We start from the raw sequence: 14,602 nt of genomic DNA, 5'->3' as shown, positions 1-14,602 counted from the left end.
GTAGCATGTCACGCCATCATGTCACATGGCACTTCACGTGACACATCATTATCTAAATGATAAAAAAACTAATTTAACTCACATTTTATTTTTCAGGGACTAATTTGATTAAAAAAATTATTAGAAGACGAAAATAAAAATTACGTGATCTTTTTAAAACTAATTTAAGTATTAACCCTATTTATATGCGTATAACATTTTCGACTTTATTAAATTCATTCTCTTTTAAAAATGAATATCTGCGTAATGATCCTTATCACAAACAATTATTTTTTATTTTGTTTTGTAACTAAGCCTATTTTTTAACTAATTAGTTAGAATTGACTTCACTCTAGTTGGTTTCCGAACTGAACCGTTTTTTAAATACTCCAAAATCTCTGTCTCTCCTCCGCCTCTCCCATCCCAGCCGCGAGTTCCATCTTTCTCATCCAGCCAGCCGCCGTGAGTTCTGTTCTCACTCTCCCAGCTGCGCGAAGTTCTCTGGATCTCTTCTCCTCCCCGTCGCCTTCGCCTTCCAGTAATCGTCGCGTCACTTCCTGCGGTGTCCTCCAGTCGCCGTCATCGACTCAGTTTGGATAGGTCCTCTACTCCTCTCTTTTTTTTTTTTTTGGGTCAACATCCTCTACTCCTCTTCGATCCAAACATTATATTCTGTTTTGTTTCTACTTCCAAAAAGAGATTAACTAGTTTTTATCTTCATGTTGAAGGCCCACTTAGACATATTCAAATTAAAATTGAGGAAGTCCAGAATGATAAAAGGGCTGAGGGCCCAAGTTCTTATTGTCTGTGACTCTCCAAACACTATCGTGGAATCCTCATTGTTGTTCAGTTAAACCCTGCGAGCTGCAGCATCTTGAGTCAAACGAAGGGTTTAAGAAGAAGAAAATGGAGGAACAAAAGAAACGCAGCATTCCGGTGCTGCCATGGATGCGAGACCCTCTAGACCTTACTCTCTTCCAACAGATTCCTCTCCATACCCTCCCTTCCCTCCACCCTAAGTAACTCTCACTCATTCTATCCATATTCCTTTTCATTTTCTTTTTCAAAAAATATAATGATTATGTTTTGTAATTTTGTTTTTTAGGTTGAAATTATCACTGGAAAACATGGGGATTTCCAACCTGTTCCCGGTGCAAGTTGCGGTATGGCAAGAAACCGTTGGGCCCGGGAAATTCCACCGAGACCTCTGCGTTAACTCCCCCACTGGCAGTGGCAAGACCTTGGCCTACGCGCTCCCCATCGTACAGTTGCTCTCCACACGCGTCGTCACGTGCCTACGCGCATTGGTCGTTGTCCCTACACGCGACCTCGCCTTCCAGGTCAAGCGTGTCTTCGACGCCATTGCCTCGCCCCTCGGCCTGCGCGTGGGACTCGCTGCCGGTCAGTCTTCCGTTGCGGACGAGATTTCAGAACTGGTGTACTCGCCGGAATGTGAGTTCGGGATTTCTTACGATCCGGAAGAGGTTGCATTTCGTGTTCGGAGACGATTGAGGAGTAAGGTAGATATATTGGTGGCAACCCCCGGAAGATTGATGGATCATATCAATACCACCAAAGGCTTCACTCTTGAGCATCTTCAATATCTTGTAAGTAGTAGATTGCACTATATCTCAAATCTCACAAATATAATGTTGAACGTAGTGTGTGTTAATTGTTTACAAATCAAATGGTTTCAGGTGGTTGATGAAACGGACCGGCTACTCCGTGAGGCCTACCAGTCATGGCTACCTGCTGTGCTTGAATCGGTGCAGTTGAATGAGGATAACACTTTTGAACCCAGTGATTCGTTTTTACCTTGTTCCATGGGTGTGTTAACAACCAGAAGAAGATGGTGAGTTCAAAGTACCTTTTATCTTGGCTTTTGAGGTTTTAATGACTAGATTTAGACTTTTGGTTGTGTTAGGACTTAGGTTTTTCAAATTGGATTATATGTTTGAAAATCGGAAGGATCCATTTTGCATACCTTTTTTCCCCCTTTTTATTTAAATTTAATACAAAAAATGAATGTTTATTGTAAAAGTGTACATTTAAATTGTTATTATCATTACTATTATGTTTTTTGTAGTGGAGTTGAGAGGGGTTTCAAGGATAAGCCCTACCCTAGGCTGGCAAAGATTGTCCTGTCTGCGACAATAACTCAGGACCCAGGCAGGCTTGTTCAGCTTGAGTTGCATCACCCTTTATTCCTGAGAGCTGGGCCAATGCGTTATCGACTCCCAGAAAATCTGCAATCCTTCAAATTGGTATGAACCTGCATGGTGATTTTGTCTCTTTTAAATTACGCCGGAGTTGTATGAAAAGATTACTTAAAGCTAAGATACTTTCTGCTGACATGAACCATTATTAGTAGTGTTGCTCTCAACCTTTCCTCCAATCCCTGTTTTAGTACCAACCCCCAACTTTTAGCTTTTCCCTTTTTTCTATATGTTATTATCTTTTGCTTTGAATAACCTGGATGTGTTATTCTGTTGGAATCCAAAGCATAGCTAGTTACAGCACTCACACACAGATAAGATTGCAAGGTTCTGAGATTGGTTGGTGGATGAAAGTATTTCTATTGTTTGTTCAAATGGCTTTTCACTTTAGTAAATTTTTAAGTTGACAAGTGATACCTGACAACTAGAAGTTCCCTTGTAATTCTATTTATTTATTTTTGTGCAGATCTGTGAAAGAAAGGTCAAACCCTTGTACTTGGTTGCCCTTTTAAAATCACTAGAAGGAGAAAAATGCATAATTTTTACAAAATCTGTGGAATCTACACATCGTCTCTGCAAATTGCTTAATTGTTTCGGAGATCTGCAAATTGATATCAAGGAGTACTCTGGTCTTCAACATCAACGTGTAAGAAGGTATTTTGTTACATTCTCACTGAACAAAGAAAATATAGAGTCATGTATGATGAATGCTTCCTTTGATCTTTCAATTATACAAAACTTGCTTCAAAAGAAGACACCACTCTCCTCTGTGTTGAATCCAATTTTTTTGTTGTATTATTGCCACTGAAATCTTAACAAGGAAAGAAATTTGGAATTTTCAAGGTATCTCATTCACCTAAAGCAAAGCTCCTACACTTAGCCAAAGTCGCACGACAAGCAACCATGTTTAAGAAAGTTTAGTTTCCTTCTCCCTAGGCATTCCATCAACTTGATGGTTGTACTCTACAAATTGGTCAATGAGAGAAAATCCATTAAGTAATCAACAAATCTGGTTATAATTGTTAAATGAGGAGCACTATTGGTCATGATAAATATAGACTAATTATGTAGATATGTAGATTTACACTATAATCTGATGCGGTGTGTATGGATTCACCATTAAGTGTTGGTGCACTCTGCTTCTATGTTTCTTAGCATGTCATATTATGTTTTTGGAATATATAGTTTTGAAATTATTTACAGATATCAATCTGTTCATGTCCTTTTGCCTAAGAACTATAGATTTGGAATCAGTTGATCCTTGACCCAAAAAACCTGCTTTCCTGCAGTAAGACCCTGAATAATTTTCGGAAAGGCGAGTTTCAAGTGCTTGTATCTTCTGATGCAATGACTCGTGGAATGGATGTGGAAGGGGTAAGAAATGTCATTAACTATGACATGCCCAAATACGTGAAGACCTATGTTCATCGGGCTGGTAGGACTGCTCGAGCTGGCCATACTGGGCGCTGTTTCACATTGATGTCCAATGATGAGGTTTGAGGTCACCCTCTCTCACTAATGATCACATGGTCATTTTTAGCGACTAGATCAAAGTGTATTTGTGTTTAATAAATTAGAAAAGTAACGTACACACTTTATTTCTGAATGTTAGTTGATCACCGTTATTATGTTGTTGCTCTCTCTCCCATTTTGTTCACTGCTATATTATTTACCGGTGGAGATTAAGAATATAGAATAAATCACAAAAGATGTCCCCGAATAATTTATACGTTGTCAAAAAATACCCTCATAGTTTAAAATGCACTACAAGTACCCAGACACGAAGAAAGACCATCTCCGTAACGAGACCATGAATAGTGTAGGAGACAGCCACATAAGCATTGTCGTTTGCCACTTCATTAGTTTTCGTTAACGGAGACAACCTTTCTTCATGTCTTGGTACTTTCGGCATTTTTTTAAATATTTTGAGGGTATTTTTGTCGTTATCTTATCAGGATATTTTTTCAGCAAATAAAGAATTCGGGGACATATTTGGTAGTTTACTCAAGAATGTATTGTTTTGTTAATTTCTTCTTAGCGACATTAGGAACTGAATAATTCTTGAACACTTCTCAAATCTTATACCTCTCAGGTACGACAATTTAAGAAGTTGATGCAAAAGGCTGAGGCTAGTTCTTGTCCCGAGCACATCATTCAATCCAGTTTGATTGAAGCACTTCACCCTACCTATGAATCAGGTACATGTGCTAATTCCAATTTTCGTGTATATCAACGGACAAGTTTCTCAACCAACCTAGTTGGAAACAGAGAATAAGACTCAAACATCAGTTTAATAGGCCACTTTATTACATGCTTCATCAAGAAGATTTTGCTTAATCTTCATAATCTTATAGTGAAAAAAAAAATGCCTTTTATGGATCATTGCTTCCATGCTATATCTCTTCAACTAAGGTGTACTGATTTTCCGCATTTAAATTAATTAATTAATTAATTTCCCACCCATTAATAAGCATGTTGAATCGAAGTATCATATTCATCTGCTTCAGAAAATGTCTTAAATAAGATTTACTTTCTATTGTGCATGGACCTAATTTGAATTCAAAGCTTCCTTTGTTGACTTTTTTGCTGTTTTGGAGTTTACATTAGATGTTCCAATTTTTTGGCAGCATTGAAAAAATTCAAGGAGAAGATTTCGAAGGCACGAAAGAAGGCAAATGATTAGAATCTTGTGGATGGAGCATATACATTGAAAAATGATCATTCATAGGAATAGCTTATCAAAGAGACCGGGAAAAAATCCTCTAAAGTGACAATGTTAGTAAAGCGGTAAAGTGATGCTTTAATCACCTTTGAATTTGTAACATTTATTATTTGTGAGCCTTACTATCTTAATTTAATGGTGATTAATAGAGTACTTTTTTCTCTAAAGTAACAATACAACTTTAGAGAATCCGAATCCCACTGACTGAATCATCCTGCAAAGGATTCGATTTGACTGAGAAAGAAGTCATTCAATGAATAACAACAGTCTGAAGCATATTATGAGGGCATGAACAGAGCTCTTGCGATCCCTCGGTAGTGGTGGATTTTGTGCATTCCTTGAAGTTTTTCTAACGGGATGCTTCCTTCACGGACGGGGCAAATGGATGAGATCATGCAGAAGTTCCGTGACAATGAGAATTGCAAATATTAATGAATAGATTTGTAATATTATTTTTATTTTTTCTAGTTGAAACATTCATTTCTCTGACGAGGAAAATATTTGAAGTTCTTAAGAAAGTGAGAATTTATCGTATACTTCTGAAAAGCCTCTTAGCATTCCCAAAGCAGTTTGATTAGGGGTGTAAAATGTCTGACGTTATAAACAAATGCCTGATTTTCACACTTATAGCTAAACAATTAATAATTGCTACGTCTACATAAAAAAATTCAGTTATTAAAATATAAAATATATACTACAAATAAGTTAAATATATAAATATAATTAATTTTTTGTATGTATATAAGATTTTTAAACAATTTTATAAACTGCGACTGGATTAAAGTTATTTTATATGAACAGAAGTGTGCTCGTTTGTTATTTTTATCAAGTAATTTTGATGTTTCAGCTGGTAGTTTGCTTCAATACAAATTGACCAACCAACACAACATTAAAAAAGAGGGGAAAAATCTGCTCAATCAAATTATACTAGCCCACCATTTTTATATTTGTAGTTTGTTATTTTCCCGAACAACTTTTTTTTATAAGAAAAAGTATTCAAACAAGTAGAACTTTTAATTGTGTTCCAACCTCGTCTAACAACTTCACATCCTTTGTCCAGCTAAGTTGAGTCTCGCATTTTGTTGCCACTATTTTCAATTGGTTGGGGTTTGAGATTTAAAAATTCAAACAATAATATATACGTGTTGGAAATATACATCGATAAGTTGAGATGGCCGAGTTGGTCTAAGGCGCCAGATTAAGGTTCTGGTCCGAAAGGGCGTGGGTTCAAATCCCACTCTCAACATTAATTTTTGAAACTGTTATAACTTCATTGCCAAGAAACATATAGATGATGATGAGTTAAGATCCTGTACAGCGTGGCAAACAATAACAATAAGCGCAGAAACAGCAAGCTCTCTACACACACGGCATCTCTTGTTCATCCAAATAAACCATTGAACAGGATACAGTTTCATTTTAACAACTCAACTCAACTACCTAATTAAACAGGACCACAACACAACATAACACAAGAGAATAAAAATAACTAGCAGCAGCTTCATCAATTTGTTGCAGTGACTCGTCATTATGAATGATAACCAACAGCCACCATCATCAGTGATTCAAAATTGAGAGGGATCTGTGAACTTCCTTCAGGAAATACTTTCCATTGTTGTTAGCACTCGCAATTGCTGCAGCAGCAGGTGATGATGAAGAAGAAGGTGATGACGGTGATAATGGTGAAGAGCCTTTAGGGGAAGAAGCGGCAGATGAAGAATCACTAGAGCTACTAGTTTCCCTCTCCTCTTCGGTGATTGTGTCCAACATCTTTCTTGTTCTGTGCCTCATCACAGTAACATACTGTGGTGGTGCAACCTCCATGAACAACCTTGCAAGCCTAGAATTCGCCATTATTATATTTTTCAAGTACTTAATTGAAACTGTTTTGTGAAGAAGAAAATTAAAGAAAGAAGAAATGAAAGCAGTAATGATGAAGTAGTTCTGTTTGGTTGAGGATGGAATGAAGAAGTGGGCATAGGTTCAATTTATAAGGGTTAATTTTACACTAGGCTTGAAAGGAGTGAAGGGTCATAGTCATAAATGGTTAATTCAAGTTTTTATTTTCTAGTGCCGGCTACAGCTTTTGATATTTAATGCTGGTGTTGTGTTGCTATCTGGAGACTTTTTCATACTGTAGATAACCCTTGCACTTGCACGTATCCGTAGAAGATATGGTTTTTGTTGTGCATGCACTAGCTTCCAAATTTGTACTTTTTTGGGTGCTTTTAATGCATTGACACGTTTCCTCACATGAACATTTTCTTTCACATTTATTGGCGGCTAAAAGGAGTGGAGGAATTTTAACCGTACAATTGTTTAAGTTATGGTGGTCGTTGCTTGGATTTTTTTGTTATGCTTATGCATGTTTGAATCATGAACTAATTAACGCTGCAAATTGGTGCCAAGTGTACCATTCATTAATGTTAATTGGCGGTGAGGTTTGGCACTGCATTAATCTTTTGAGGTTGAACTGACCCGACCATTCTCCATCAGAAATGTTTAACTATACGTCTTTATTTAGAATCTCTACTAACTCAATTTTCACCTATGAATAGTCAACAAAATTTTATAAAGTTATAGGTCTAATGTAAATAATAATAACCTTTTCATTATTATGTCACTAATTTTTATTCATGCATGAAGATGCAAGGATAAAGCAAGATATATCTAAATCACTACCATCGCCATCATAGCTACCGTCCACAGCTTCCTTTTTATTTTTATTCAATTCTCATTCCCCATCTTCGAGGGCATTGGCCCCTGAACTGTCGTATGCAACACATATTGTGGTTCATTCATACTAGCTCTTCAAATTTTCTAATATATATATAATTTCCTTTGCACAAAACATTTCGTTTTATATTATTCTTATTTTAGTTATATACCTTTTTTTTTTAATAAATAAAAGTTATACATCCACCATCTTCGTACACTTGTAAATATTTTTAGTTTAATGTACATACTGTATATGACGAGGATTGTAATTTCTTTTTTTTTTTTTTAAATGCCTTCTTCCAACAACTTGGAAAGAATAATACCAAGAAAAGGATGAGAATGATGATGAACAGGTGTGGACCATAAACGAGGTATGAGGGGATGAATTATATATGAAGTTGTAGCAATATGTTTATTTTGGATAAGGTTGTAGAAATAGGCCAACATGCTAATTTGTCTTCCTTCTTCATCATTCTTCATTCGTGGTATTGGTAGCTAGAGAGATCTTCACGTGAACATGGTGTCTTATTTTCATTAATTATTGTCTGATGCCACTAATTTTTTAAGTCAGGTAGTAAAGTGACAAATAAATCTTAAAGATTTACCACTATAAAAAAGTTATCGAATATATCGTTAGATTTATTAGTAAATTTATTAAAAAGATTTGTTGGTAACTTGTTTATCATTAAATTTAGTGGCGGAATAAATCTAATAGTATAAATTTTGTTGGTAATTATTTATTGGCAAATTTTTTTATCCGTTGCTAATTATCAGCAAATTTTAAATTTTTAATTGACAAAATTTTGGACTTTGTTATCGTCGAATTTTTTTCGATAAATTTGACGATAATATATTATTTATTATTAATAATTAAATTGATAGTTACCGACAAATATAATCAACATTAAATCCGACATTAAACTTGAACTCTTTTTTTTTAATTTGTATAAAAATTTAATATATAATTTTAGATATTTAAATTTAGTAATTTTTAAACTATCAAAATTTAAAGTTTTATAATTTCTTTTAATAAGTTGTCTATAATTTTTTGTTAAAAATTCATAAACAAGTTCAAATATCAATATACAAGTAAAAAATAACAGAAATCTTATTTGAGCATGAACAAATGAGAACAAATCTGTTGACCTTTCATCTTCAGTCTCAAGCTCCTCTACTAAGGATTTTGTAATTTTTCTTCTTCAAAAGATTCTTTTATCTGTTCTTCAAAATTTTTTAATGAGCTGTAACAATGAGAGAGTGCATAAGTGACTATTAAACTAAAGATGTTACTTACATTCTGAAAAATCAATCTAAATTAAAATTATAAACATAGATTAAAATAATAAACCAGAACTAAAGTAAAATAAACTATAAGAGACATAAGTTAATTCCGTAATGAAACTCAATCATATGCAATTTGGTGTTTCTGATACCAAATTTAATTGCATAAACTAAAAGTGATATTGATATTAGATCACAATGAGAAATTTAAATCGAACAACAATAGAGAGCACAATACAAAGACAACAAAATCAAGCCACAAAACAAGTATGAGGAAAATACTAATCCATAGAAAGTAATACAAGTACTCAACATGTTGGATTATTTTAAATCGAAGTATAAAGCATACATCTATCAATAGATAAGTTAAAGAAGCTTAATACTAATTTCACACTATGGGTTATGATTCCATTTTATGATATTAACTGTTTATTTAATTGCAAGTCATGTATACAAAGAAGCTTTCATACAAGATGATTCTATAAATGAAATATTTAATAATAAAGACAGCATAAGTGCTTATGAATTGACCAACACACCTGAAATTTGCTAATTAGACTGATCTTTTGATGAGCTAGATCAGATACATTTGATGATCATTCTGCAGAAAAAATAAAATAAACAAAGAATAGTTTAGTACAAAATTTTTAACTATTTATGCCATGAATAAAAAAAAGAGTCAACCACATGCATTAAGGAACAAGGGAATAAATATTTTTATTTTATCAATTAGGTAAATATTAATAATCTTGATTTTACCTATTTAGTGCTAATTGATGAATTCTTTAAGAACAATCAATTACAAATCTTTTTTATAATAGTATTAAAAATTTAAGATAGAGTTTTTCGGTATCAATAAATCAATGTAATAAAAAATCACTGATTCTGATAATAAACATCAACATTGAAATATTTATGATCACAACAACTGAGTTTTGAAAAGTTGTTGATCTTGAAATTGAGTTAACCGCCCTTTAGTTGTTGCATTCTCTAGTGATTAAATATTTTTGAGGAAGTTAGAGAATACTAGAATAGTGTAACAAAAATCATATATTTTTTACTACAGTAACTTGGATTAAGTTCTTTACAGTTTCGGTCTTTAATTTTTATTTTTTTGAACTTGGTATTTCAAAAAATAAAATTTTCAAAAAGTTTTAGTCATTTTTATAAAATAGTCACAGAGCTACACATCTATAAACAATTTAATTATCTGTATCTTTAAGTAAAAGACCTATCTTAATTTTATTATCAATTTACAAATTGATTCTTAATAAAATCTAAAGAAACCAAATAACTAATTAACATGATAAGGGGACGCTGAAAGAACATTTTATAAGTTGGACTGAGATATTAGCTAGCAAAGAAGAGCGTAAGAGGTGGTTGATGGGCTTTTGTGCGATTATCTGGAACATCTAGCTAAAAAGGAATAGAAAAATTTTTCAGAACAAAGGAAAAGGGGTTGTTGAGGTCATCCATATGTCCTTCATGAACTATAAAGAGCGGTTAGGTGGAGATTCTTTTTGTTGTTGATGGCAATGCCGGAGATGACAATGGGATAAACAGTAGTCTTACTTGGAGTTGCATAGTTTAGTTTATGATTTATTTGGTTCGTTTGTTATTGTTCGCTCCACTTGATGTGTTGAGCTTCTTTCTTCAAAAAAAAAAAAATCTAATTAACATGATAAAAATAAAAAACAGAGAAATGTAGGGAAGGAAAAAGACACAACTAGATAAAAAAAGAAGGGTAATATCACAATTGATGGAGGCAAGCGACAGCAAGAAAGAAACAAGCTCCTCCATGGCAAAAACAAGCTCCAGGTGGACGCTACTCAACAGCGATGATGGCTGGAGTCATCGTGGGAAGCAGTCAATGATGGCAAAACGGCAGCGAATAGTGGTGATGGGGACTGACAGCGAGAGAGAAAAGGGAGAAAAGTGAGGTTAATGATGTTACAGAAATGGAAGGGAAGACTTCACAAATTTGAATTTAGGGTCAATTTTATCGGCGGGCTTACCGTCAGAAAAATCCGCCGATAACGCATAGCTTGTGACAAAAACGGCGTGTTTCATTTAATTACCTTACTATCGGATTTTTTTCTCTAAATCTGACGCTAATGATCGTGCCAATTTTTCTTTTCTTTTCTCCAATTATATTTTGAAATCGAATTTGACGATAACTTTTTTACACGACGAATTTATTGCCAAATCTGCCAGAAAATTCGCCGCTAACCTCCGACATTAAATTCAACGATATTCAACATTTTTTTTATAGTATACACTTTAAACATATTAGTTCCTAAAAACAAAGAAGTTCTCTAAAATAATTAGTGTGAACACAATACCTTTAAATTAGTCCCTATTAGAATAGAAAGTCTATATATATAAAATGTAAATCATTAAAGATTTATTTAACACTTTACTCTATTTTTTATATATAAAATTTTGGCATTTGTTTTATCATTAATTTGTCTTTAGTTTATTTAACACAAATTTTAGAGTGTCGACATTTTTTTTATTACTTTATATTTGAGTAAATACTAGTTAATTTCTTATTTCTTTTTTACTAAATGTGTTAATTTCCAGTAATTTCTTTTTTTACTAAATGTGTTAATTTCCAGTAATTCTAAATAAAAATGTAATATATATATAAAATAATTATTAAATTAATTATTTTATATTTATGTATAAGTAAATATTTTATATATTTTTAATATATATTCTATATAAATAATTGATTAATAATTTTTTTTGAATACATATTATGAATTATTCATTCCTATAAATACTAATTAACAAGGTAACAGAATTAAACTATATATAGCAGAAAATTTACGGTAAAGAGAAAAATTCCACAGTCGTTTATATATTATAAGTTAACCATATTAGTTGAATATTAAAATTAGTTAGTATAAATACATATTAAAATATAAAATATATATTAAAAATAAATTAAATAATATATATTTATATATAAATATATAATAATTTATTTATTGTATGGATAATATTTTTATTTATAAGTTTAATTATATTAGATATAAATAAAAAAATCAATCACTTATATAAAATATATATTAAAATATAAAATATATATTAAAAATAAGTTAAATAATATAAGTATTTATAAATAAATATATAATAACTAATTTAATAATAAATTTTTTGTATGTATGTAATATTTTTATTATAACTTTGAGATATAAAAAATATAAAAAATTATCTTTTAGTTAGCCAAACAAAACAATATGAAAAACTTACCTAACATAATATTACCCTTGTTTGGACTATGAACCATTTTGCTTGTCATCAGCCATTATCAAAGAAAATAGCTAATCTGAGCCTCTGGGGCGATGGGTTTATTTATTTCCTTAATCAGTTAGGATTTTGCCATGGAAAAATATTCTTTTACAAGTCGTTGTTTGTTATAAGAGGGCATGGAATGAAGTTGAATTAGTCAAAATTAGTGCGTGCCCCCAAAAAACAACAAACTTGGTGATTCATTTTCTAATTTAGCTTCTATATTGTTTTGCAGTGAACGCGACGAGTATGGTCAAAATTTTCATTCAATCTGTACTAAAATTATCGGATCAGATCCAATATTTACGATTTTTAAGTTTGGATCCGATCCGATTCGTACATTTGCAGATCGAATCAGATCTAATCGGATATATCCACAAAATATATAAATATTTAAAAAAATTATTTTTATTTAAAAATATTAATAAAATATTATTTTTTTACTCTTTTAAACATGTTTACTCTTAAAATATTATTAAACATACTTTTCTTAAATAATAAAAATAAAATCATACAATATATATAATATATCAATTGAAATAAAATATAAAAAAATATTTATTTATTTATTTATTTATTTTTGGAGATCCCCGAATATGCGAATACAAACATAAAATTCGCAATCCGATAACCTTGTGAATCGGAACCGATCCTATAACCTTACGGATCAAATCGATATCCACAATTCTCAAATCAGATTCGGATAAATACCGCAGATATCGGACCCATGAACACCTGATATTGTTTGCTCCTCTCACTCACTCACTAATGACTCTACCGATTCTATTATTAAGATAATGCTCTGACTCCTTATTAGCTAGGCGGTCGAATTTTCTTTCAAATCCATTCTGATGATCAAGCTATTTCCTAATACTTTCAACAATGGTGGTTCATACCACTTGAATGCTATGAGGTTCTATTATGAATGAGATCTTATTGCTGAATTTGTTATGTTGTATCATCTATCATCATTGTCAACATCATATTAGATCACATGTCTATATATTAAAAGAAGAAACAACAGCACATGCATGCATGCAGCTTCTAAGAAAGAGTGTAAGTAGCATATTCCATATATGGAAGACAAAATTGAACAATTTGCACCATATGCCATGTAGCAAGCTAGCACTTGATGACCCCCTTCACCTATCATTAATAAATGAGCCCCATAATATAAACATCACTTATGCCGTATTAGGGAGGGTACGTATAATACATACAAGAGAGGAATAAGACTACTCATGTTTTCTTTTCTTTAAGTAATTTTCTTCATTAGGCCCTAAAACCAATTAATAGAGAAATAGAAGCGGTTGCATTCAGCCAGTAGTGGAAAATAATGAATAACGACTAATAAAAGAGGAACAAAAAGGAATAATGCCAAACTCAGCATTTATGCTGTAAAGCAAGTGTATGCCGCCATGGACCTGGCTATCTTTATTTATTTATGTATTTTTGTTCTTTTTTATTTCTTCAAACATGCATGGTGTGGTCATCGATGGCGCTCAACCATGTCATGCTTATATTATAATGATAAGTGCTGTATTGCTTTCTAGCTACTTTCACTTCTTCCTCATGTATGATAATAAAAAATAAAAACTACGTGTAGTTATTTTTATTTAGCTAAATTTATTAAATTATTTAATAATTTTTAACTTTTTTTTATAGATATAGAGACATAAAGTTCTAAAAAAAACTAGATAGATATTATCTTAAAAAAAGCAGTTTCAATAAAATCTATATGAAAATTTAAAGAAATACATGAGGGAATAGAGAAAAAAATGACATCCCAACTGAAACGCATGCTCTTGCCATGTCAATCTATCTGCATAAGCATTCATTTTTCAGAATTTATGAGTAATGTTTCAATTGTTTAGTCTACTGTAACGATATTTAATAGCTAAAACTAATGCTCTTGTAGAGTGCAACTCGATGGTTCCTTAAAGACAGAGACTTACTACTACTTTAGAATCTACCTACATGCAAACATTCATGTATCCAAGGTTTAGAGTTAACTCTAACCCTAACAGAATAGCTTAGAGTGTATTATGGACCATCTAAGTTAATTAGTCACTAGTCTAACCAATAGTCAGTCACTCATGTAACTTAGTTAGTTAGCTTTTCTTCAATATAATTGATTAGTTAGTTAGAGTACCCTTCCCTCATTAAGCAGTTAGACCCTTATATGTTATGTACATGAATATATATCCCATCTGTAACAGAATTAATCAATGAGATCACTCATTTTCTCTCTGCATTTGCATGTTATAACATGGTATCAGAAGTGAATTCTCTTCACGATTCTGCTACACTTTTCTTCTCCTGGTGATTTTTCGGAAAAATTTTTTGATTTTCTTGCCTCTTTTTTCTTCTCCTTCCTTTCTTTTTCAAG

At 32.2% G+C, this 14,602-nt stretch overlaps 2 protein-coding genes and 1 non-coding gene across 10 annotated transcripts; 2 read left to right on the top strand and 1 right to left on the bottom strand.

The window, feature by feature from the left end:
* The first annotated feature begins 285 nt into the window (after positions 1 to 285).
* Positions 286 to 5,463, top strand: RH1 (RNA helicase 1). Of its 8 annotated transcripts, none has more exons than XR_015907223.1 (10): positions 286 to 579; positions 708 to 998; positions 1,085 to 1,586; positions 1,677 to 1,831; positions 2,066 to 2,243; positions 2,662 to 2,849; positions 3,485 to 3,689; positions 4,288 to 4,393; positions 4,823 to 4,982; positions 5,067 to 5,463. XR_015907223.1 is itself a non-coding variant. In XM_088508182.1 (9 exons), the coding sequence occupies exons 2-9, from the start codon at positions 886 to 888 to the stop codon at positions 4,876 to 4,878; spliced, it is 1,503 nt and encodes a 500-aa protein (XP_088364308.1). In that variant the 5' UTR covers positions 329 to 579; positions 708 to 885; the 3' UTR covers positions 4,879 to 5,463. The 8 variants fall into 8 exon arrangements, 2 of the variants coding, with proteins under 2 accessions (XP_088364308.1, XP_016191164.3); XR_015907222.1 differs by having other exon boundaries at positions 329 to 579; positions 4,823 to 4,970; XR_015907225.1 differs by having other exon boundaries at positions 329 to 579; positions 3,485 to 3,696; positions 4,823 to 4,970.
* Positions 5,464 to 6,082: 619 nt separating this feature from the next.
* TRNAL-AAG (transfer RNA leucine (anticodon AAG)) lies at positions 6,083 to 6,163 on the top strand. The gene has a single exon. It is a non-coding gene; the product is annotated as a tRNA-Leu (tRNA).
* Positions 6,164 to 6,167: 4 nt separating this feature from the next.
* Positions 6,168 to 6,888, bottom strand: LOC107632042 (galactosyltransferase family protein). Its single transcript, XM_016335677.3, has one exon. The coding sequence runs from the start codon at positions 6,769 to 6,771 to the stop codon at positions 6,475 to 6,477; it is 297 nt and encodes a 98-aa protein (XP_016191163.1). The 5' UTR covers positions 6,772 to 6,888; the 3' UTR covers positions 6,168 to 6,474.
* Positions 6,889 to 14,602: the final 7,714 nt, after the last annotated feature.

Source organism: Arachis ipaensis, chromosome B3 (assembly GCF_059453495.1).
Source record: "Arachis ipaensis isolate K30076 ecotype BB chromosome B3, ASM5945349v1, whole genome shotgun sequence".
Lineage (NCBI taxonomy): Eukaryota > Viridiplantae > Streptophyta > Magnoliopsida > Fabales > Fabaceae > Arachis > Arachis ipaensis.
Note: the sequence above shows the minus strand (reverse complement) of the source record. Positions and strands in the feature narration are given on the sequence as shown.

Excerpts from the sequence above, each read along its gene's own strand:
- LOC107632042 (XM_016335677.3), bottom strand. The coding sequence starts at position 6,771 with ATGGCGAATTCTAGGCTTGCAAGGTTGTTCATGGAGGTTGCACCACCA.
- RH1 (XM_088508182.1), top strand. The coding sequence starts at position 886 with ATGGAGGAACAAAAGAAACGCAGCATTCCGGTGCTGCCATGGATGCGA. Across the intron at positions 999-1,084 it reads CTCCCTTCCCTCCACCCTAA|GTTGAAATTATCACTGGAAA; the intron begins GTAACTCTCACT and ends TTTGTTTTTTAG. Across the intron at positions 1,832-2,065 it reads TTAACAACCAGAAGAAGATG|TGGAGTTGAGAGGGGTTTCA; the intron begins GTGAGTTCAAAG and ends TGTTTTTTGTAG.